The 26,263-nt window shown below is 38.4% G+C and overlaps 1 protein-coding gene across 2 annotated transcripts in view; it reads left to right on the forward strand.

Annotated features, from left to right (window-relative positions):
- ADCY2 (adenylate cyclase 2) overlaps positions 1-26,263 on the forward strand; it is a 226,711-nt gene that overhangs the window by 176,957 nt on the left and 23,491 nt on the right. For both annotated transcript variants that reach the window (XM_054817328.1, XM_054817327.1), the window contains 4 exons: positions 2,685-2,822; positions 13,290-13,409; positions 18,747-18,931; positions 20,466-20,550. In XM_054817328.1, the coding sequence (XP_054673303.1) occupies positions 2,685-2,822; positions 13,290-13,409; positions 18,747-18,931; positions 20,466-20,550 (528 nt within the window). The remainder of the gene's footprint in view (positions 1-2,684; positions 2,823-13,289; positions 13,410-18,746; positions 18,932-20,465; positions 20,551-26,263) is intronic.

Here is a 26,263-nt window from a genome sequence, read left to right on the forward strand (position 1 = left end):
GCTCAGAATAAGGACTGCAGTTACACATAAGATATTTAGAGAGAGGATTTAATAAGAATATGCAATAGACTCATTTAGACAAGTATTTACATGCAGTCATTTCCTTTCATCCCCTCTCTTCTCCATTTACCTATGCTTGTTCCTCCGTGATCCACATTTATCCCTCCCTTTCCTCTCCTGTGTCCCGTCCCCTGAACATCCTGTAAGTTTTCCACATACCCACAATGGCCTTAAAACATGCCATAAAGTTTTACACAATCCCAAGTTTCTCTGTGCTCTGTGGCAAAATTGCCAGCCCCATGCCAGCATACTATCCTTTCAGGCAGTATTTGCCCTTAGTCTGCAGGGCATCCTGAAAAAGGAGTTTCTTTTGTTGAGGCTTCTTGGTAGGTTTCCCATCAGAAACCATGGCTGAAGCATTCTCCTTTGATGGTCTTAGGAGCAACGGATTCAGTGGCTTCTGTTCCTCATCGATTGGGTTACTTTCGTTCCACCATCTATTATTGTCCTTTTGATCACTGACACATATTTGTGTTTAATTTGATTAGTCTTTAGCAGATAACCTAAACTCAGTAAAATTCATAATAAAATGTATCTGGTTTAGGCCAAATAATTTATTTTCATCATCAGTTTCTTTTCTTGGAATTTCTTATCCTGAAGACTTTCCTTGAACAGTATAGGTCCCTGTAACATAATTCAGAAAGGAGAACACAACGTACTGCTTTATCTATATAATTTCTTACCCACTTTATATTCCTCGTACTTTCTCAGTGTTCCTGCCCAGTTTTGTCCCTAATCCAACTTCTATTCCAGCTACTTCTAAACTTCCAAGAAAATCACAGAACAATGTAGGTGAAGTTGTAGTAAAGCTCCAGGTGTGCTGTAACAAAGGCAAAGAGTAATTTAAGGCATGATTTCCTGACTTTTAATTTGCCGTAAATCCATGCTCCTTGACTCATTAGGTTTTTGGCAGACTAGACAGATAACTGAATGATTCATTTTTACACAGATCCATTCCCTGCATCCAGTTGAACACTCGCCTTCTATAGCAACAGCAGCAATCTAGGCTTTGTGCTTCTTACTTTAATAAAGTGGCAAGGATGACATGTGGATTCAAATTATCTTGAAATTTGATATGTACTTACGGGTGGAGAACAAGGTCTGGAAGTTCAAAAAGGTATTTGAGCAGGAGTTTTCTTGCTCAAAAATGCAGGTCCCTTGAGTTTATATGTTGGGGTTTTTTTAATATGGGTAGGAGTAATGTGTATATACAGCTGCCTATTTTTTCCCTTTTCTTTGTCCATCCTTGAGATTCCAATTATTGTTTTGACCTTCCTGAAACTGATTTTATTCACTCAGAATCTGTCCAATCCATAAAAGGAAACAGTATGTAAAAAAAGTTCTAGACATACAGTGGACTTGTCCAAATAGTGTGTAATTAGTAGGGAAATAGTTATGTGCAGTACGACAAAGACCTTCATGTAAGCTACATCACATATATGGGGTAATAGTGTAATTTAGCGTGATGTGCCATAGCTATCGAACTTGAACTAATAGATAAGTGCTGTAAATTAAGTCCTATTTTGGTAGTTTTTAGTGCTTGAATTCTGATTTCAGAGACTCCCTGTGCTTGTATCTCTGCTGATTGCTGTGGCCAGGGTGAAAACAATATATAAAGTGATCTCTGATCATATCAAGTAAATAGAGAAAATGAGTTGATAAAAAGCAAATACTTTTCTGGGACTCTCATGTTCCTTAACTTTTCATTGCCTTTTTTACAGAGGTTTCAGTATAGTTGAATTTGACATTTGGAAAGGCCACAAAATGCTTCTAGGCAACCTTACCTCCTCATTGCTAAAGTTTTGTGAAAATTAATATTTATTGGATGTGCCACAAATTGTTGTTTATTCTGTCTGAGCATCTTGCACCTCTGGGCAGTATGCATGTATGAATGGAGACTATGGCAATGTGTTCTTGGAAGCAGGTTAAATGAGTTAGTATTTTTTATTTTTGCCATTATATAAGAAAAAATTTCTATTCACTAAATACTCTTCGTGTCAAATTGTAAGTCTGATTGTTGTATGAAATGCTTATTTGTTTTCTAGATAGTTTTAGGGAAGGTTGATTTGCTTTGCTGAGTTACCTTTCATTTAAAATGAATTATCAAACAAGTCTCCAAATAAATGAAAGAAAAACCCAGAAACCCCACTATTTTGTAGACTGCCAGGGACATATCCATGTATACAGCCTTTACCCTGCATGAGGAGACCTCTGTTTCTCTAAGACTGTGCAGAATTATTATTTACATTTTGAAGTTTCCTGAGGCTACTAAACAGTGCTCTTTCAATTTAGGTGGGGGAGGTCAGTTTGTTTTCTTGGTTTTTACTAATATTAGAGGTAATGACACTGCTGACAACATTTGCTATTATTAGTAATATATATTGAACATCTAATAAGGTACTTGCAAATTATAATTATTTAACACAATTGAGATTTGCATTTAGTTTCATGTATAATCATGATTTGTAATTCTTCTGAGAATATAATAGTTGAATACTTCTGTACAATGTTTCAAGATTAATGCTGCCCTCAGTCTTGAGCCTTTTTAATTCTACTCTTGTTTACAGTAATTAAATATACTAAAGCTATTTTTGTTTTCTCTTTTTTAAACTCTTTGCACTTAGCAATGTAGCAAGAAAGCATCAGCTTCATTGCTATGGATCCTGAAATCATCTGGAATAATTGCAAACCGTCCTTGGCCACGGATCACTCTTACATTGACAACCACTGCTATAATATTAACTATGGCTGTATTCAACATGGTAAGGGGAAAAGGGGTAATTTTTCTTGGTTTTTTGTTCTTTTAAGATCTTTTGTTGTTGTTGTTGTTGTTGTTGATTAGTTGTTTAGATGTTGAATTTATGGCTCATGGCTTTGCCACGAACCTACGTGATTATGATCACCAGAGACAGAAGTGTAAAGCAGAGCAACAGAAAACGTACTGTATAATGGGAACCTCTGCAAACAGGATGCTCAGCAAGAGCTTGGATCTTGGCTAAGTTTATTAAAGAAAAATGTAATTTATAAGGAATAGAAAGATAGTTAAATCCCAGGTTTAAATTGTTCGAATCCCTTGCTCATCTATGCATTGCTTAGAAAAACAGAGTATTGCTCAAAGAATGAAGTGTCTCCTCACAGGATGTGTGGAAGACTTTGTGCAAAACAAACTAAGCTTTATTCAGATTTGTGATGCTCCACTGCTGATCACAAAATGTTCATAATGTATACATTATTGAATTTCACGTGCTTGTCTTTGTTTTTTGAAAAAGGAAAAAAAAAGTCAAAGTTACAAAGTACTTTAAAAGTACTGAACTACAAATTGTTAGGGCTTACCTCTACTCTAGGCATTTCAACCTGTGCTTTTCTTTTCTCTCCTAATAGGGAAAATCCATCTAATTCTATTATTCTTTTGTAACGATAGCAAATACAGAATCGGTCTGCCATTAGTCTGCATAAAGCCTGAATCTTAATGTCCTCGTTTATTCTGAAGGATGTGTTGTCGAATGGGATGAGCAGTACATGGGATCAAAAAAATTTCCTTTTTTTTCCCTATGGACTGAACTTGATTCACATATTCGTAAACTTGCAAAAGTGTTCCAGCTCAGTTCTGTGTCTGCCAAATGAGAACTAATATTTATTTAGGTAATATTTTCATTACAACATTAATGCATAGATATTAGTCACATTTCAAGTGAGTGAGATCTGCAGTTCAGTGCTTTTGAAATTGCAACTCTAGCGCTTCCTTGAGTTGCTGGTACTTTTGTTACTTGAGGTTCATAAAGGACTTTAAGATTGATAATACCTACACTGCTTTATTTTGTTTTCCCACAAGATTTCAGGGGACCCTTAGTCAATCATTTGTTACAGTAAGTACTAAACTTGTCAGAATGATGTAATGATGCAATGTGGGCTTTTTAATGTGAAAACTAGAAATTTCTGGTAGAACCTTCTCTCAATTTTTTCTATTAAATGATCCTAGTCTTCTTGTTGGTTTTCTTTTCAGGAAAGTAGATATCTTCCTTTCTTTCTCCTGCTTTTTCTAAGGAGAGGAGTGTGGTGGGTTGACCCTGGCTGGTGGCCAGGTGCCCACCAGAGCCACTCTATCACTCCCCCTCCTTAACTAGACAGGGGAGAAAAGGTATAACAAAAAGCTTGTGGGTCAAGATAAGGACAGGCGGAGATCACTCACTAATTATCATCACGAGCAAAACAGACTGAATTTAAAGAAAAAAACATCTAATATTTTACCAAGCAAAACAAAGTAGAGCAATGAGAAATAAAATCAGATCTTAAAACACCTCCCCCACCCCTCCCATCTTCCCGGGCTTAACTTTACTCCCAGTTTCAACCTACTTCCCCCTCAGCAGCACAGGGGGACGGGGATGGGGGTTACGGTCAGTTCATCACACGTTGTTTCTGCCACTCCTTCATCCTCAGGGGGAGGACTCCTCTCATTCTTCCCCTGCTCCAGCATGGGGTCCCTCTCACGGGAGACAGTCCTTCACGAACTTCTCCAGCCTGAGTCCTTCCCACACGCTACAGTCCTTCACGAACTGTTCCAGCGTTGGTCTCTCCCACGGGGTGCAGACCTTCAGGAGCAAACTGCTCCAGCGTGGGTCCCCATGGGGTCACAAGTCCTGCCAGCAAACCTGCCCTGGCGTGGGCTCCTCTCTCCATGGGTCCACAGGTCCTGCCAGGAGCCTGCTCCAGCGTGGGCTTCCCACAGGGTCACAGCCTCCATCAGGTGCCTCCACCTGCTCCAGTGTGGGGTCCTCCACAGGCTACAGGTGGAAACTCTACGCCCCTTCATCCCTCCTCCATGGGCTGCAGGGGGACAACCTGCTTCACCATGGTCTTCACCATGGTCTTCACCACAGGCTGCAGGGGAATCTCTGCTCCGGAGCCTGGAGCACCTCCTCCCCCTCCATCTGCACTGACCTTGGTGTCTGCAGAGTTTCTTACATCTTCTCACTCCTCTCTCCAGCTGCAAAAGCTCTCTCTAACTTGTTTTTTTTCCTTCTTAAATATGTTATCACAGAGGCGCTGATGGGCTCTGCCTTAGGCAGCAGCAGGTCCGTCTTGGAGCCAGCTGGCATTGGCTCTATCAGACACAGGGGGAGCTTCTAGCAGCTTCTCACAGAAGCCACCCCTGTAGCTCCCCCCGCAACCAAAACCTTGCCACGCAAACCCAGTACAAGGAGATAGACTCAAAACCAATTCCATGCTCAAGAATTTAAAATACAGCTAATTGAATTTGGTATTTAAGGCTGGTAGAGGAAAAACTCAAAGAAACAGTGGCTGGAAAATGAGAAAATAAGCTCACTTTTTAGCGGTGATGGCAGTTAGCAGTGGGAACAAATTATTCTGAAAAGTTGTTGATTCTTCATCACTTCTTGTCCTCAGATGAAGACTAACTATATGCTTTTATGAATGATAACCTTTAGCCAAGCAGAAGTTATTTGGCATACTACGGGACAAAACAAAGAGATGGAGTAGCTTGTAAAATGTAGGTCAGATTAGACTTTCTCTTATTTTGAACTCTATAAATGTATAAGAAGAAATGAAATAACCTACTTGGGTTTAAAGTATAATTTGAGCTAGAGTTCACGCAACCATGCAGTTATTTATTACGTTAAAAAGTATAAAAGAAGATATGGCCAGCAACTGTTTTTTCCTTAGACTGAAGTTCTAGTATTGTGTGCAGCCCACTTCAGATTTGGCCTTTAACTAGTAAAAGACATTTTAGCAAAAAAGGAGTTGTTCAGTACATCATTTTTAGAAAAAGTTTTTAATTTTATTGGTTCAAGTCCATTTTTATGTGGACTGAATGTTACAGTAAAACTTAATAGGCTGTATTTTTAAAGTCGTTGTGCCTTATCAGTAATGACTGCAGTATTACAAATAATCATGTTCCATGATATTCATGAGATGATAATTTTAAGTACAATTCCCACCTTGAAACTAAACCTTAATAGTTTGACTAGCAAAAATGACTTTAAATGTGATTGTGAAATTTGCATTTCCTTAATATTAATAGCAAATTGTGGGAGAGACTCTGAAGTATCATTATTATATCTCCAAGCAACATGTACTTAATAGCAGAGTCCATTAACTGCATTTATTTCCATGAACTCTTTCAGTAGAAAAAGACAAAATGTAGCCATTAAGATTTAATGGAGATAAAAAGCGTCTAACCATCCCACACCTAATAAATCATAATTAAGACCAAAATGTCAAATAAAACTCAGTCTTTATGGTCAAGGGACATCAGAAAAGAGTGGGGGTGCAATTTTATTTCAAATTAGCTGCTTCAGCAGACATCTGAACCTCGTCTTCACATTTGAGAGGTACGTAGTCATGATCAGTGGAGGTAAGTTAAAAAATTGTCAATGATGTGACATAAGTATCAAATACTTCTTAGCTGAAGGGAGAGGGTGACTAATGCTGCTTCCATTGAGCATTAGATCTGGTGCCATATATAGAGTAGGGCAACAATCAATGGCTGAGGAAGACTGTTTTTGCGAAGCTGACCTGCACTAAACAGAACATGAGAAAGTATATTGCAGGGAGCAATCCAGACATCTCAGAGAGACAGTAGGACTGCATGACTGCAAAGGGTCGACTGTGGGAAGCTAATATTCAGTATTATTCATATTCATATTATTGAATATTATTCATATTCATATTATTGAATATGAATGACTGTATATGATACATCAAAAGACTGTGCCTCACCATCCTCTGGGATTCATGTGATCTCAGTGACAGTGGCATGACGAAAGAGCCCTGGAAGAGCTCTTTGTTTCAGTGACTTCTGCATCAAATGCATGAATGGTTCTTGGCACAGCAACAGGATCTCAGGGCTATACTGTCCCAGGAAGGTGCCCTGACTAACAGCTTTCAGAGTCAGGGTGTTACGTGCTTTCCTGTCTTTTGTCCAGTGAATTTCAAACAACTGGAATATTTCCTTTGAAAGAACAGGTCCTTAGAAATGTGAAGACTGACAGAAGTTTGAGTATTTCTGCTCCATTGTTTAATGTATGTCTGTGAGCATAAGCTGCCTTAAATCATGCAAGTATTGGCCCTATATAGTTCTCCCTCTAGTCATGGCTGATATCTCGTGTTTTAATAATGACAAATAATTAAGCAAACCTGCTTCCATTCTCATAGTAGAAAGTTGGTTTATTTAATATGCCTTCCTTTTAGTGCAGCTGTGTTAATACATTTGCTGACCCTGCTCAGTGCTGTATTTTTAATAGGCAAGCTCTTTGGCAGATACGCTGTAATTATATGTCCCTAGAGTGACTAGCACATTGAAGACCCTATTTTGGAAATGCCTCATGCATTTCTTTTAAGAAGAATAAACTGACACTGCCTAGAGCTTGACCTGGCCTAGGAGTTGGAAGGAGAAAGGGGAATGCACAGCTGCAGTCATGTCATTTAAGTGGTACATGCGGGGCCCCATCACAAATCCATTCCAGATTAGAATTTAAGAAATTCACTAAAATCAGTATCAGTCTAGGTACACTGGACTAGCAGAGATGCACTAGCAGGTGAGTTAGCAAGCAGTTGGCATGAACTGTCCTGAAGTAATGTTTACAGCAGTTCTGGTGTCTTTCAAGTGTGTGGGCAGAGATAGAGTCCTGCTATCACATGATTGTTTGCTCCACAGTGCAGCAAGATGAACCCACATAAGTGAACAACACTCCATGTCTGTCAAAGACCATGATGGTGTCTGACTCTGTAGAGGCCCAGCAGGCTCCTTGTCTCTCTTCCAAAATGCTGCTGTGAGCTTTGAACAAGGGAGTTGCTCACCACAGCATATTGCCTCTACAGGGAGACTGGGACTTGAATACATGGGGACATATAGATTGTTACACATTTTCACTTGGCACAAAAACTTTTATAAAAAATGAAATTAAATTATTGAGCAACTTGAGTTTGGGAAGTTTGACTATTAACAAGAGACACACCACAGGACACCAAATAACACAGATGCATGAGCACTTGGAAGCCAAGTCTTGTACAAACACAGAGACAAAATGTTCTAAAAATCATATTCAGTCCAGTGCAGTGGATTGCTCTCTGAATAGTGTCATCCTTTTCCAACTTACTGATGTCTCAGCATCACTTCTTGTTCATTCAAAAAATGCTTAATAGTCTAGATAAATACTTAGCATTCCAGGCTCTCCTTAAACTTCTGCTTATGGGCTGTGAAGATAAGGAGCAATACCAGAATTTGGGATTCTCCATATTATTCTTGGGGCATTCATGTGAGGATCTGGAGATAAATTCCTGACTCAGCTATCAGACCAACTGGCATTTTTTAAATGAAGCAGTGGTATGCATTTTGAGAAGAAAGTTCTCCTAAGCAACGTGAATATTTGGATAGTTGGTAGAAAAATTAAAAATGAACCAGAGGAGTCCTGCATGTTTGACTTAGAGGTTCAAACAAAAGAGCAATGCTGAACAAAAGCATCATTGCTTCATTTTATTTTGTTTTAAGAAAAAGGCAAATCCTCTAGTTCAACCTGATAGCAGACTTGCATGCTTCTGCCATACTTAAAATATATTCTTCTCACTCTATCTTTTGCTGAACAGAGAGTGGGGCACAAACATGAACAACTTTGTTTACAACAACACTGTAAAAACTGTAGACCATTGTGTCTTGAGGGGATTGCATAGCTCTTCTGGAACAGCAGAAAATTAAAGTATAGTTTTGTGTTCATATGAGGCAAGGAAGTAGTGGGGAGAGAGAGGCACCGTGACAAAGATGTTTTTTATACTTTTCTTTATAGTTCTCACATGTCCATTTCCAGTCTAATTGTGTATAATAAGGAAGAGAAAATGGTGATGGGATCAAATTAAACAAAAGCTGTAAATTCAGTTGAGCTGCATTTGTTTGACAGCATGCCAGACCTTTGTTTTTGCTGCTTATATGTTTCCATTGATTAAGCACAGCTCTGCTCTGGAACTGCTGTTCCTGGAGCACCTACTTCCTAAAGAGCTTACCTCTGGGCTGCGGGGTTTCTTGCTGGTGTGCAAAAGTGCACTTGTTAGTGTGTAGAGGGTAGCCTCTGCCTTCTTTTTGCACAGAAAATTGTAGTAGTATTTGTCTTTACAGGTGGCTGCTGCATGACATCGTGCTACCACAGGTTGATGACCACAGGTGAACTATCTGTGGCACTCAAATCAATTAATTTTTGCCTTTTACTCTAAGATTCGGTAGTTCAATGGAGGGGTATTTCCCAGCTCTCTCCCTCCTGCCCACCTGTCACAGGGTCAACCCATTAACATAGGAATTATTAAAACTTTACACATTTTTTTATTTATTACATAATTGTTCAATTCAGTGCGCATTTGATTAGTGCACATAATATTAAATTCTGCCACCTTTCCTTCTTCTCAGTAGGACGCTATTTTATGCGCATTAACATGGAAATCAGCAGGCCGGCTTGCTTAGTATGGTGAGATACAACCCATTCGACTTGGCCAAGTTTACATGCTACCGAGCCATGTTCATCGTGAAGCCTTAGTTCTGGTTCCTTGTGGATTGTACAGAAGGGGTGAAAGTACCTTGGTGAGAAAGTTGGCTTTGTTTTTAGCAAGATCTAAACTAGTGTATTATGTAGTCTTGTGCAGATTCTTGGTCAGATAACAAAAGAGATGCACAAATTTACTTATCCTGTGTTGTGGGGGGAGGCTCTGTCACCACATGCTTCCTATTGAAAGAAATAGCAGCACAGCAGGTATTTGCATCATGTGAGGCAGAAACCTCACAACTGAAGATTGCAGATTATACGAACACAAGAGAAGAAAAAGCTGTTAAAATACATGAAGTTAAAATGAGAATTTAATGGTAGTGTGCTCAGATGTTCCCTGGCAAACATTGGTATTCATAAAAAATATTGCTTTCATTTGAGTCATTTGAGTAGGTGTGACTGCTTAGTAGGACTGAGCTGTCTCTTACAAAAAAATACTATGTTGGAGAACAATATATATCTCCAAAGCGTGATAGCAGCTGTAGATAACTGATGAGAGACAAGAAAGAGAAGTACAAACACATCATTCAGAAATAAGTGTTGTTTGGCTCATGGGAGATGACAACATTTCCATATCCTTTTTTTTTTTCTTTCTATGTTTATTTATGTGTTCATAGATAGACCACATTTCGTATAGCATTCTGTGTATACAGGTAACTTTTATAGATCAGAAATGCCCTGTACAAATGTCAAAAACAAAATTAAAATGCTTTAATAGAAATGAATGTATATAAATATATATACATGTATATGTAATATAATTGTGTTTGAGTTCTTCATGGTATATAATCTTTTGCTCTGCAGACGTGTGTGGGATGGGATTCTGAAACTAAATACAGTTATTTCATGTTTGCAAAAAAAGTAAATGCACTATTAGTGAGATGTGGAGACTCTCTTTTCCCATCCTTGACGAATGACCTAGTTAACAACACCTATTAAGAAGAGAATGTCAGTGTAAATAGTTGTGGACAGGGAGGGGGATTAAATACTTAAAGCTGTCTGGAGGGCATTTGCCCAAAACTGTTCCTGTTGAAGACAAAGTCCAGCATCAGCTGGGTTATAGGAAACCAAGGCACTTCACAAGAAATTTGAAACAAAGAAGGAAATAGTGTGGAAAAAAGTATAAAAGAAATGCGTAACAAGAGGCAGAGACCTATGAGTGGAAACAGCTGACTGTCAAAACCTGGTTTGACACTGCCGTAAGTCACCCTTCTGGCATCACACCTCAGGGGCGACAGTGCGGGCTGCAAAAAGCAGGGACCGGCACCTCGGGTGTGCCTGTGCGCCTGAACTCGTGGGGCGCTTTCTCACCACCATGTGCATTAACAGTTCAGAGGGAGCTGCAGAAGTGCACATAAAGGTAGAGCACCCACATCTCCTTCTAGGAGGGGTGGCAAGTAGGGTAACCCACGTTTCCAGGAAAGAGATTGTGTGCATTTAATGCACACATCCTGTGAGAAGGGGTGGATGTGCATATAACTCTGCGTCTGTTCATGATCAGAGCTCTTTGAGATCAACTACAGAAGGGTATTTCAAAATTTGTAGGTGTTTATTAACATTTTGTAGGGTCTGGTATTATGGTTTATCTGTCATAATACTAATGTATAGTTCACTGATTGCTGGTTAATTATGTGTAGTTGCACATAAATAATCAGAGAAGCATGTTAGTAAAGGAAGACAACCTGAAAGTGCAGCTGTACAAAGAAAGGTGAGCCCATTCTGCACGTTACTCCAGAGCAGATGGTGTTATCGAGCGCCTTTGCGAGTGCATAACCCGTCCTCCTTCTGTTGAAGGGGTGTTACATTGACAATGGTTTCAAACTCTTCTCAGCAGCGCCACAAAACATATCAAGGGGCACTGACCACGGGTGGTGGCTTGGCAGGTTGGATAGTCTTTTAAAACAAACAAAAAAAAGTCACTGTGCAGGTAGTACAGTGCTAGGACACATTGCAAGGGGGGTTGTGGGGTCTCCATCCTTGGAATTTTTCGGGACTTGGCTAAACAGAGCTGTGGCTGACCAGATCTAGTGTTAGTAAAGCAATAAACCATTTTGATCCAGAGTTGGTTACTCTGCGTGAACTTAGCAGTTTTTCTCTGGGGTACTAATTAAAGGCAGGGATGGGGAAAGAATTTAGAGGTGGGTTGCAAAGCGGCTACTTGCAAAGAACAACAGGTGAAAGGGAGGCAACCTGTGGAGCTCTGCAATGGTCAGCCCAGTATGGATTTTCATATACAGTGTATGAGAGGGACTGTGAAATTTGCTGATGAAATTAAGGTGACAGGCAATGTCTGTGAGAGAAGGCTTGGGATTTTAGAAAGGAAGAAGTCAGCTGAGGATTTGAGTAAAAGAACTAGGATGAAATTTAGTACAAAGTGCAAGATTATCATTGGTCTGACAGACCAGTGACAAGAAATTCTGATACAAGTTGGAAGCTCATCAGGTAGAGGTGTAATGACTTCAGGATTTTGATTAATTATGTGGGTTTAATGACAACTCAGCTGAATCACAACAACCATCCATGTGACTGCTTCTAACTCATGATAAGTATAAACCACATTTAGCTAAGTGAGCTCCAATGAAGGAAAGCGACCTCGCATTTGCTGACCATGATGTCAGTGGCTGGGATTATGTCAACGTGCAGCAATGTGTTAAGCTGCTATAACTTCATGATCTGTCTGAGCCCCACTTGCATGAGGTACGGTGAGCTGTGAGCAAGGGAGCTGTCATTCCAGGATGTATGAAAACATACTTTCTGCAGAATTGGTATTAATGCTATTGCACAACTCACTGAAAAAATCCAGTAAGCGCGCTTGCAGTTTTAGTCACCCAGAAAGTTGAATTGAAAGAAGTATGTACACAGGGCGACTACTAGAATGATCAGGGAAATTAAGAGCTTGTTTTCTAGGAAGAAACTAGAAAAACATAGGTTGCTGAGCATAGCGAAGGCTGAGATGGCGTTAAATGTTGGGCACGTAAATGCTGGGGAGAGAAAGGAGCTATCTGAATGCTAAAGGATGAGATTAGCAAAAGAAGAAAAAAAACATGGGAACTGGCCATGAATACTGGTTTAACTTAGAAACAGTTTAAGTGGTGAGATTCAAAGCGGTGGAATTAATGTAGTCAAATCTAACTCGTTAAGAAAGTACTGGATCACTACATCAAAGGGTATCGTATGATGCTGGTTATCTGTAACATCTGGCTGGAGATACTGATTCCAGTCTTCTGTTTCAATACTATCAGCATCTATATTCTCGTCATCGTTACTATGAGAAGGATTACATCTGTGTAAATCAACTTCAGTAAAGACTTCTTATTCTTTCTTTAGTTCTTCCTGTTTAAATAGGAGGTTCAGTTCAGGTAAACCCAGGAATTATTTATATTTGATTTATTTCATCATTGTCTCTCTTGTGTGTGAGCTTCTGATATATGAAAGTAACATAACAAAGAGCCTTTCATTTTTTATTCAAATAGATAGTGTCAGATGGAGGTTAACAAAGTTGTTTTTGTCTGAGCATGCAGGAACAAGCAATCAAGTGATGTCATTTTCCCTTTTCTATTTCAATTTGCAGTGAAATACCAAAGTTAAATGATTACTGGCAAGGCTTTCTCCGCTTCTCCATTTCTCTTCTCTATTTTGACCTTAAACAACTGACAAGCTAATGGATTATATGTTATTTTTCTCTAGTTTTTCCTGGATAATGCTGTGAAAGCTTTTCCCTCAGTTCTTAATTCATCAAATGCAAGTTTTCCTAATTCGAGTAATCAGACACGGTGGTGTATACAAAACAACTGTTTTTTCCTACCGGTAAGTTCATTTTATATTTCTTTGTTTTACAACAATTACACTAAATTGACTGTTGTTGGATCTGCTTGAAGTGAAACACCCACCAGCTTTTAAGACTGCAGAAAAAGCTTGATTTTTTTTCAGTGTCACCTGCAACTGTATTTGAAGGAAGTAGGAAGTTAAAGGAGATTAGTACTTCTGAAAATAGAGGTTGTAATGAATGGCAGATTAAAAAGCAGGAAAGAGTCTGATAACTAAGAAGCATAGCTCACCCATGCCAACAAATGGGTATTACAAGATATCAGGAGGACACACAGCAACTGCAAAGCAGACTGTGCACCGAAAGCTCCATGTTGCAATCAGTGAGAAAACCAGGTCAGTCTGCAGACAGGTTTCACATGGACCAGTGGTACACCTGAAAATATTCACCACTTTCATTACTGACCTGACAGTAAATGTGAAATCTGTGATCGTCACACAGTTCTGTCATTGCATATTTGATTAAGAGGTGGGGTGAGAGGGTGGAAGGACAACACTCGTGTACCGCTATATAAATTGTTTAAAAGATCTGAACTGATTTGAAGAAGATGTCTTAGTGTGAACAAAAGCACAGCGGCACATGCAAGAAGAGAGGGAAGGACATTCCTGCAAAAAATGGGATCTGTATCCTAGAGAGCAGTGATTCTTAAAGGGATTACAAAAGACCTGCAGTTGAACATAACAAGCTGTATATTGTGCCAAAATAGGTCCATAGTCTTCAGATGAATAAGCAGTGAGAGGAGAAGGGAGATTATTTTATCTCTGTGCAGAATTGATGAGACCAGTGCCAGAGTGGCGTGTGCTGATTTCCACACAATATGTTTTACATGAAACAGCTATTCACTATGTCAAGCTAAACAATCCTAGGCACACACAAAAGCAAGTTGTTAATTATGTATAGAACTCTTCTGGAAAAAAACAGTTGCAGTAACTGCAGAACTTACAAACTTTCAGCATCTGCCTGATAAATCAACAGCAGAGCATAGTGTCTGTTTCCCATTTTCAAATTTAGCTAACTAAATGCCACCAGGTATGGATAGGTGCCTACATCTTCTTTTATCTCTGACATCAAGTTATCAAAGAAATGATGCAGTCCTTCTCCCAGCCTCTGCTTATGTTCACACTCAGAAGCACATAGAAATGAATTGTTCCAATGCTTATTTATATTTGTTTGCTTTTTTAGTTAGCAGGTTTTCTAGTAATTTTTTTTTTATATTACTTGTTATAGTTTTGAACATCTTGAAAGGTATTTTGTTTTCTTTTTTACCAGTAATATCTCCAACAAGCATCTCAAGGATACAGTTTTCATAAATTATTATTAAGATTTAATCTGCTGTTCTTGAAAAAAAAAATCTTTATGTTGTGTGTCTTTTTCCTTTGTTTTCCCATGTATAACTAAGATGTTTGCAAGATCTTCATGTGATTGGCACATTTCTAACAATTAGTGGTTTATAGATTTTAAACTATTAAAAAACATTCTTTCATCAAAGAAACTTTCTTTGATAAATTGACACAAAAATGATGTTAAAATGTCACTTCTGATAATAATAAATGAAAAGGTTAGGTTGGCTAAAGCTTTTAAACCCTCTTCCCCTCACTTTTTAATTAAAAAGTTCTCAAATGCACATAATTCTCATCCCCAGGCACTGCATAACTTCTAGCTTGAAAAAGCTACAAATTCCTTTTGAATTGCTACTTTCGATCTCAATTTGTCTTTTTAAAATCTGGAAATAAAATCGTTCTTTCTTTACTGAATGAGCTATTGAATACTTAAGCTGGCAAATGTTTGTTTCCTTAAATTAAAAATTCAATCTTTTGAATCATTATGTTAGCTTTAAGCTTTACTCATGCAGATAAACTTCCTGTGATTTATGAAAGTGGACCTGACAGATCTGTTGACTAGGTCATCTAAATGAGTGAATGAGAGATTTTTGAATTATTTCAGCCCCAATATAATTTAGTAAATTTTGAAGCAAACTGATTGATTCTCCCCCTCCTCCACCCCCCCAAAATAACTTTTCTGAATTGCATTGCTTGCTTTCTTGCTCTTAAAGACTTAGGAAAAATTACACAGTAAGTTTTAAGGACTTTGCTTGTGTTTAGTTATTGTTTAGGTTTGCTGTGATGCTTCTGCAGTTTCCATTTAATAGAGGTTAGACCTGGGAGATTTCAAGTTGTGCATATCTCTTCCCATGATAAAATACAGTGTGGTATCAGTACTACCACCTCCACATGTTAAATAAATAAAAGTCATAATACTGACTTCTAAAAGATACAGTTTTGGAATACACTTTATTTGACTAGGGAATTCCAAAATTACTTTCTGCTCAAGTTTTTCTCCATAGACGTATTGGAGTGGAATCCCTTTTTACTTTAGTAAAGATCTTTATAACCACAGAATTGTAGGTCTTAAATTTTAAGAGAAGAGACCAAATGCACTGGACTAAAGATAAGATCCTAGAGGTGTAGTGCACTGGTGCAAGGCACTGGGCCTGTGATCCCAGTAAGAAAGGCACTCAGGCTCTGTATGGTATTGGTTAAAATACCATTTATTGGAGACAGCACAGGAAGAAAAGAGAGGGTAGATGGAGTTGGATGCCTTCAGATGCTGGGAACTCTGCATCACGCAGCATCGCATGGTCCTCCACTCAGGGACAGCATGTGATGTGGTGCAGATCCCATCTGTGGAGAGGTTACCCAGCGTTTTCCTCTTTTAAGCTCTTACAGGATTTCCTTAAAAGGAAACATTTCTATTCATCACTTCTGCTGTCAGACAAAACTGATGTCCATGAGAACTTGCTGCTGCACTGTGATACATAAGTCGAAGCCACACAGGTGGCATAACCGCCGCTACCAAATGGCAGCTGCCCGCAGGCTCCTTGGTTGCGATAAGTTGGCCAAGCTGGCTGAGGTTATCCCACAGCCAAGAGACAGGCAGAGCACGGCACGGACCTGCGCCTGCTCGGCTTCACTGCTATGTGGGTTGCTAACTCTCCAGTGTGCAGTCGCTACAAAGGATTGGCATAGCTGCAGCTCTGCTTTGGAAAAAGCCTCAATGCCTGCGTAGTCTGAGCCCTTTTTATTCTTCAGTAGGTTGTACAGAGGTGTAGGATGATCAAGCCTGAAATGGATCTTCACTAAGAAACAAGTCCAGTATACCTGCACACAAAAGCTGTAATTTTTCCCAGCTGGGCATTAATTCCTCTGTAGGAAAGTTCATGTTCATTTGATGAACTGAGAGCAGATCGCTTGGCCCAGGAGACAGGCTGCCATTTGTCTGACAGCTTGCAATTTTTGTGGTTTGACGAAGACCAGAGCTCTCCTGCTACACATACGACAGTAATTCCACCAGTCCTGATTTTCTATATGCTTACTTTGACTGTTCCTTCACCAAATTGTTACTGTTTTCCAGTCCCTTGCCTGCTTTGCAGCTGCATGTATCCTTCTGAGAAGCTAGCTAGAACGCCAGTTACCTTTATTCCTCTGCAGTGTATCTTTTGAAGCATTTTGTCTTGCAGTTCCTCCTCTGATTTTTTTTCAAACCCTTTTGCATTAGTCTGAAAAGCTGAAAGAGAGAAGGATTTAAGCTACAATACTTTAAGTACCTACTAAAATTTGCAAATTTTGTTATTAAAAGATGAAATTTCAGTTCCATTGACAGGAATTGAAAAATTCTTTTGCAGTGTTGAGCACTTAGAAACAATGGCCTTGAATATATGTAAGATACAGTGGAAAAAGATTTATTTAAGGTGGCTTTTTCAAAAAAAAAAGCTTCATAACCTGGTGTGGCTGTTGAAGCAGAGTTGCCTATAGACTCATTTCCAGATCTGTTTGTTGCTTACTGGAATCTTGCATTGCAATACACAGTATCAGAGTCTGCATTGTTAAGTGTGTGGCTGTGCCACTCTTCTCTAATCCATCCACCTTTGTCTGAAATTTTAGCTGAAATTTTCAATCATCTAGTCTGTGTATTCCTGTGGAAAACTAACAGAGACTGTCTATTTCACTTGGAAGTTTCTTGGTCTTTGTCAAACTGCATCGAGTTGTGGATTCAAGACTGCCTTTTGTTTGCTTGTTTCTTTTTGGAAAACTAATTTCACAAGTAGAATGCCTTACAGAATAAAAAATGGATGCTGCTACTTTTATGTAACACTGAATTCAGAGTGTGGCCTCCTGTGGAATGCAGCCATCAGAGAAGTTTTATTTTTGGTGATTCTGAACAGCAGTTCTTTCTATTTCTTATTTCAAGCAGATCTGAAAGCAAATTACAGTAACGGCAGAGATTCAGATGGCAGATCAATTCTGTCTGATGGGTGCTGTGAAAATTATACTTCTTAGTGATCCCCCAAAATTAGTATACAGTGATTCAGGTTCTGTCAAAAGTACTGCCATCAACAAGTCAACAGTAGTCTGAAAATAGCATATCTAGAAATAGAATGCTTTGTAGTTTCAGAAAAGATAAGTTCCTTACAAAGTGCAGGACTGTAATTTTCAGGCAGCGTCTTTGGCAAAGGTCCTGTATGTTAAGGACTAAGATAATAATTCTAGTGAGAATGTATTATTCTGTTTTAGCATTAATTTTCATGCTGTATTTTTAGAAGGAATTTAACTTCAACCATACTAACAACTGAATGTGTTCTTATATAGTCATAACTTAAGATTTGACAGAAGTTTTTATATTTATATTATGCATAGGCCATGTTAATAATTTTATATTCTTCATGTCTTAGCCGTATTTCTAGAGTTCGTAAAACTGCATATCTATGAGGTTCATAACAGCTGTGTGTATTGCAACAATTTATACTGCAAGTATAGGCAATTAAATTGTTGTTTTCATTTTACCTTGACCCATATGCTAGTAATACGTACAGGGTAGTTACTGAACTCCAGCATGAGTGAAAACCGTACAGTGGCATGGGAATAAATCTTTAGTCAGTCTGCTGGCAGTAGGCTTTTGCATTAGACTTCAACACCAGCAGTGGTATCCCACAAATAGGCACTCCTTGCTGCTGCAGATAAAAAGAAATAAAAAGTGGCAAAGGGTGAAAATTAGGGCACATAAATTAGGAGCATAATCTGGATTCTATTGAGTTTTGGGTGAATTGGAGCCTAGTAAGAAAAAGGGTCTATTTTATGAAATACCAACATCTATTTGTTATTGACTATCTGTAAACCATAATGTCCTAGGTTGTGACAGATTCCACGCTTAAGTGGTCAGTCAATAATTTGTTTTTAAACTAGCCTGAGCATTTTATTATGTATGATTTCTTACTTAAGAGCCAAATTCTAATTTTTTTCTATTTGATTTTTCTTTGCCAGTATTTTATATACAGCTGCATATTAGGGCTCATTTCCTGCTCTGTTTTCCTGAGGATAAATTATGAGTTGAAAATGGTGATAATGTTGATTGCACTGGTGGGCTACAATGTTATCCTTCTGCACACTCATGGGGCCATGCTGGATGACTACAGCAAATTTATGTATGCAATGGCACCTCTTAAAAGGTAGGTGGATAACTCCAGTCCTTCTGAAATTAATAGAAATTAAATACTACATATAGCAGTTCTTATGTCATGGAACAGATTTTTTTTCTATCTGTTTGGCTGTATAATCTACAAGTCACAATTTAAAATCATTGCCATGCTGCAGTTAATATATGATTTAATGTCACACCTCAGAGCATTAGAATAAAATAAACAAGTCTGGGCAAGGTGTTTAAATCACATACTATAGGAAACAAAGTATGGTTTAATTTGTATTTTGTAATAAAGACTATTAAGAATTCATTGTTAATGTTGTTAAGGCCTAAGGCTGAACATAATTATGGCTGTTAAAGCATATTTGCTGCAAGCCAAAGAGAATCAACTTCCTTAGAACTAGTACATTGTCTTAAAACTTTACAAATGCAGTCTTAGCTATTGAAAAAATGAGCAGACCACAGTTTGGATTTTTTTTGCTGTGCTTGCAAATTTGTATGTTAAATTTTCAGTGAGACTGCTGATATCTTCATTATAGGTGATAATATATAAGACCAAAATTATGCCTCCACTTCTAAGTATTGCTGTGTAAAATAATTTTTGGACACATGTAATTTCTACCTCATTTTCAAAACAAAGAGGTGATTCTCTTCTATGTAGGCGCAGTGTGCAGTGTACACGCCACAACAGAAAAACTGAATAGTCAGCATAGAGTTTCAGTATCTTTTTTTCTGTGCTGTAAACTGCTCGAGATCTTTAGGACATGGAGATAGCCATGGAAAAATATCTAAATTAAAAAAAAAAAAGGCATATGTTTTCTTTGCTTTTAAATCTAAAGATTAAATAAACAAATACCGGTCTTTATGTTTCCATTGCGTTAGTGGAAAGGGTATCTCTGTGATGGGATGGAGAATCACGTGACAAGTTAGATTTAGCTTGTGCTTCTGGCAGCCTTGATTTTTGCCAGTCAAGCTGTGTATCTGTTGGTATTTTCCGTCCTAAATCTCTCAACAAGGTTCTTTCAGTGACATCGGTAGGAGAATGCTAGTGTGAACTATTTCCCATTACCTCTAGCGTCTTTTCCCAAAGCAGTTTATTAAAAAAACTGTACAAGATCTAGTTTGTGCCTCCTGTAATTTTGAGGTGAAAAGGCAGCTTGGGAGTTGGGTGCTTCAGTTTCTTTTTCTTGACATTCATTGGATATGATCAAGCTCCCTGTTATGGAAGTAGTGTTATTACACAAAAAACATCTCTTTTTAATCTGCCTGTATAGAATAAGCACCAAATGCTCTCTATTTGTAAGTGAACAAGGATATTATTTTTACTGAATCCTCATTTATTAGTGGACTTCAAAATGTAGGCATATTTGCACAGAATGTAGTAGAAGTAATTGAGGCTACATAATGGTAATAATATTTCATCAAATAATAAAGCATATCATATTTAAATGGTTTTAGTTTACATACCATAAAGTAGTATAAATTGTGGTCTTACTCTTGTGCTAAAGTAATTTTGTTTTAACTTTTGAGCAGCTTGCTTTACTTATATTTTTATTTTATAGGCCAGGAATACTGAAGGACCTGAAGACAATGGGCTCAATTTCTTTGTTTATATTCTTTGTCACATTACTGGTTTTGGGTAGACAGGTAAGATGCACACTTCATCTGTATCAGTGGACACAATGCCAGCCTCCACATGCAGCCTCCCAACTTCTCAAACATTTTCTAGATTTTCTGAGAAACACCTTTATTCCGTTCTGCCCCACACCCTTGCAAAGGAGTGTCAGAAGCATCTAAAAAGCTATTTTCTTTATTGCCTTCCAATATGCCCTTAAAATTCACCGATAACTGTCATTGTAGACATTGTGCTGATAGTGTGCTGTGACTATTGCTTGTCATGCTGACCAATATTGTCTCATAGCTTCCTGGTGTGCTCCCATCTGTCTGCATCCATCTGCTGTCTCCCTAGTTGCTTAATTACAAGCTATTTTCTTCACAGTTATTACCGTTTGATGCAGACACAGAAACAATGTAGCATGCACACAGAAGTGTACCACATGCTGAGGCCACAGTTCCACTAAAACTATGACCCAACAGGAAACTACTCTTTTTATTACACAGTTGTGCTTTTTCGGTACAAACGTGATGTCAACGGTCTTACCCTCTACAAAGTTGAGGGCAGGTGCAAGGGCAGTTCTCTCTCTAAATCCTCCGGTCTGTCCATGATCCATGGCTAAAAGCTGCAATTCCAGCCCATTTTCCCAGGAACGAAGCAGTGCGCAAGACAGGGCTCTGAGATGGAAGAGGCAATCCATGTGAGATCTCATGAACAGCCTGTACCCCCATAGCCTGCAGCCTTGGGAAGGATCTTACCCCATACTGTCTTTAAATCACTCATTTACATTACAATTCCTCGAAACATAATGACCGTCATTTAAATTGCCAAGCAGGCTCTGTAGGTTACTAGACAAAAAATTATTATCTGACAGCTTCTCCAGTATTTGCTGTAGTGAGGAACATCCTTCTTGAGTTAGAAATAATATTCTTCATCTGCCTTGCTGCTAGCACCGTGTTAGAGTTTGCTCATTTGATGACGGTAGCAGGCAGTGGAGCTGGAGCATAGCTACTTGCACTCGGAAGGAGGGATAACTAGTTCATCGCATCATTGTTCCTATCAAGCAAGGTGTCAGATGGAGACGGTGGGTACAACACCAAGAAAAAAGGAGAGATGTAATGTCATCTTCACTGAGCAAGGAGAGTATTTCTTTATAGGTTCAGTCACATCAACAAGAAAGTTTCTTTTGCATACAACAACAGTGTGTCTTGTTCCCTGTCACAACAACAGAAAAATTATCCTGTAATGGAAAAAGTCTTTATTTTCAGAGCTCTAGGTTCAGGATCCTTGTCATGATACCACTTGTTTGTGGCTCTTCAGTCTGTTGCCTTTTCTTTTTCTGCTAATTTATTCTCCCTTAAAGAAGAAAGAGAAAAAAACCCTCTGTTTTCAAATACTCTCAAGCAAAGTATAAATGATAACTAGAAAATGTTATGAACTATTTTTATACATACCTGGCATAAGACCTGCCATTTTAAGTTATTGTTAGTGATACTGACTGGTAGCAAATGCTTGGGAAAAGAATAGGGGAGGAAGTGAACCTGTGTAGAGCAACCCTTCCAGGGACGTATGCTACCCACCTTCTGCCATTCAGCATTTCTGTGGCAGCGTTTAATAGCTATTGGTTGCTCTGCTTTCTGTTACACTGTCTGATCCCTTTTTAACCCATTTTATCTTCCTGGTCTTCACAACATTGTCTGATAATGAATTTCATAATTCGATAAAAAGTCATGTGAAAGTGTCCATCTTGTTTGTTTTTAAACTTTCTGCTTGCTGCTTTCATTGAGTGGCACTTGCAGAGCACTGTCAAGCCATCTTGGCAGTGCAGGTAAAGTAAAATTCTTCCTTACCCTTCTTCCACAGAGGGTAATATGCAAATGATTTCTCTGTTTTCTATTGCATTTTTCTACTTTGCAGATAATAACATGTCGTTTCTCTTAATGTCTGATTATTTTGACAATGCTAAAGATGATAGCCACTGATGAGAAGGGTGGTCTTTTCGTTTCCCTTAAATTGGCATTGGTGCTCCTCTGTCCCCAGAGTGAGTAACCAGAAAATTAATTTTTTAAAAAAAGTGAATACTTTCCTACAATCCTAGCTCTGTGAACCTGCTCACCACTGGTCAGAGAGATGCCTGTCCTGAAGCAAAAGCAGGAGGGGAATGTGTGTGTCTGAATGGGAATGAAGAGAGGGAGAGCTACTACATCATTATATGACCCAACATAATTCTCTGGTTCAACAAATACTTTTAGCTGCACAGCCAGCATCCCTACTGAAATAAGTATGCCTTCCCTCAGCTACTCATTCGTACCCTTGTATCTTCTCATTTGTACCAGCATAGCTGCCTATGGAGCTGTATAGCGGCCCAAAACAGGGAGATGATCTGGCTTAAAATTAACCCTGGAAAATGTTTAGTTTTCAGCCAGACCTGTTTCCTGATCTGGTTTTATGGTGTGGCTGCAGCAATGCTTGTGCTAAAAAATGAGCATAGGATGGGAGTGAGCCACCAGAAGTGAGGCAGAGAAAGCAGAACTGCTTTTTTTTGATGGTCGTGCCAGTGTAGGCTACACTATTCCCTGGCACTGAGATCAAGTGACATTTCACTCTGCGTGCATGTCATTAGAGTTATTTGAATATAGGCTGGCAGCAGGCAGACCATACGTTCAGAATGCTCACTCTTGCACCCTGCCCAGGCATTGCCTGGGAGAATACAGCCTGGTATGGGCTAGACTGTGTAAGCAGTGTACTCACATTTAAACACTATTGAGCATTAAATCTCTCTTATGGCCCAGTCTGAATTACCAGTATCAACATAGCCTGTGAATTCCTTTCTCATTAGTACCTAAAATTTAACATATCCCATTAGTCTGTAGGCTAGGTGAGTGTTTCGTTTTTCCCCTAATTGACAACGTTGTGTTTATCAACACTCAACTTCATTGGCTGTTTTACTGCCCAGATGTTTATGGCAACTTCCCTCAGCCATGAAAATTGTTTATTTGTAGTCTCTGTTCTGTTTTTTTTAGTGAGCTTTTATTCTGTGAGAAGATCCTTCTCTTAGATAATGTAGTCTTTTCAAGAGCCTCCTCTGAAAGAATTTAATGAAAACTTATTTCAAACCTCACTCCTATTCACATGCCCATTGACTTCTTTGTAACAAATGGAGGTATGGTTACAGAAGAGGTGTCAGCTCTTCCCCATTGTATCAGCTTCAGCTAATATGTCTAAATAGCTCTTTTCCATAACATAGTTGGTTTTTTTTTTTTTCCAAAGTACCTTGCTCTGTCGTTCCCAGGGTCACACCAGTTCTTTTCCAAAGATTTGTGTTATATCCTTACCATTTGCCAGTTCTCTGACACTGTGACACAGCTTTTCATTTTGGTTACTTTAGAGCTGATGATTTCTTGTTGGTCAACTTATTAATGGGTTCTAAGACATCTTCTGCTGATGCTCCATGTTGAGGCAGTTTCTCAGACTTGCTGTCTGTAAGTAATGGCTATGGGGTGGAATCTCCTTAGCTCCCTCACTTAAATAAAAACCCAGGTTTATTTTCTAGTGATCTTACCTGCTTTAGTGCTGTCTTTGCTGCCCCTTTGCTGAATGTCACAGCATTCATCTCCCCTGACTATAGACACTTACGGCATAGGTGGCTACTCTTGAGCTGCTTATCTTGACTTTCTATGTGACATTATTTCAGTGAGGAGAATTAATTCATTGTCTCACTCAGGTAAATACTGAAAATAGACCCAGGTGTGTGTCCCACTAGAATGCAAAAATATAGTTAACCTCATCTCTGTGCAATGAATGAGACATGAATTGGTTCTTGTTGCACTTAACTGCTTTTGCCCAAGAAGTTACTACTGATCTGGGGTTGTGTTGCATTGCCTTGCACAGATGCATGGTAGTCTCTTGTCCTGGAGGAAGGCAGTTGCTCTGTGGTGCCCAGAGGACCGCAGTGTCTTTCATGCCTCCCTGGGCATTCCACTATGCTCACCCACTGGGAAGTGCTGTCAAGTAAAGCAGCATACGGTGAAGAACAAAAATTTTGTATCATCTCAAGAATGTCTGCAGGGGCATTCTGAGGTATTTTTCATTCTGATATGTTGAAAAGGTTCTGGAGATAACATGTAAAGTAAGAAACAATCTTGGTTTTCACGTGACTGCAAGACTACAAAGATTGAACAGGATCTTTAATAACATATATACCTAATTGGATAGATCATGCAAACAAAAAAACCCCCACAATTTAAAGTTTTAATAAGGTAGTGCTTTTTTGTTTTTTAAAGTCTGAATAGGTATTTTAAAATATGATATGTTGACTTTTTTAATTCAAAGCAAACTGTAGAATACATTCTGCTTTATTTTTTCTGATTTCTGAGTTCTCTTTGACATTTTTTTGTGTCAGCCTGAATTTCATTCAATAAATAATAAAGCATTAAATAAATTTTCTGTTTAATATTAGCTCTTAAAGAAGAAACATATTTTTTAAAACTTCAGCTTATCTAGCACCTTTTCTTTTCAATACAAAGTTGGTAGAATGTATGGATACCTAATTTCAGCTGACATCCAGTTTACTTTTATCAATTTATGCAAATTCAACATTCCAGGTTTTTGTTGGATTTTTTTCTGCATGAATATGGTTGGTGACATTTAAATTTACCATCTATGTGGGGAACTTAGATGTAGAAATATATAATATACATATAAAACAGACATTCTAAAAAAGTGACTGCATGTATTTTGCATCATGTGGACAGTTTTGAAAAAAAAAAAGTCATTCAGTCCTTATGGGAGGGATAATTGCCATTTGATACAGGAACAATGACAGAAAGCAACAATAAAATCCTATTTCCAACTTCCTGCAGAAGCCTGTTCTCAGGTTCTGTGGTCCTTCATGTTTGTCTTTACATGTATTTAAGTCTTTGCCCGCTCTTCATTTGCTTATAATCTGTAAGTATCCTTTAGTAACATGTAATTACTTGAAAATATCCAGCTTGTTTGCGTATTTGACATCTGAAGTCCAGGTTTCTGGGATGCAGCATGATCCATTCTAAGATGTTAAGACCCATTTTATTTTCAGAACAATGTTATCTTTGTGTCAGAAGAGCCAGAATATTTCTTTTGCAGTGCATTTGAGGTCTGCATTCTGTCCTTACTAGTATATGTATCAGCACAAAAAGAATTCATCAACAAGGATTTCATGGTATGGATGATCTCTTCTGTTTTTGTAATTAAATATCTAAATAGTACCCAGCACTTATCAACCAATTTAAAGGCAACCAGAGTGTATTGCTCTCTATGCATTTAGTGGAGGCATTGTTTTCCTCTTACTATTTTTTCATCTTGCAAGTATTTGGCAGATATACACTTTTTGCTTCAGCATTTTTTACCTTCATTGCTTTTTAAAAGCTTTCCAAATCATTTTAATATCATCTCATTTCAACTTTCTACTCTATCTTTGGCTGTGATCTCTACAAAATATCTATGAATCATTTTGAACTGTGACAGCCACTGTCCCATCAGAAGGACTACTCTCATTTTTGATGTGAATGCTTGCTGACTGCTAATAACACTAGGTAGCATTTTTAGGTTTTTCTAGAATAAGATTGTCATCATAATCATGTCCTCCTGGTTAATAACATAGTCTTTATTGAGGCTCCATGATAGCATTTAAACCATTGGACTACATTGAAATAGCTCTTGATTTATATCTGCTCAAATGAGATAGTCAGGCCAGTGGAAGCTTTA

The sequence above is a fragment of the Grus americana genome, chromosome 2, assembly GCF_028858705.1.
Source record: "Grus americana isolate bGruAme1 chromosome 2, bGruAme1.mat, whole genome shotgun sequence".
Taxonomy (NCBI): Eukaryota; Metazoa; Chordata; class Aves; order Gruiformes; family Gruidae; genus Grus; species Grus americana.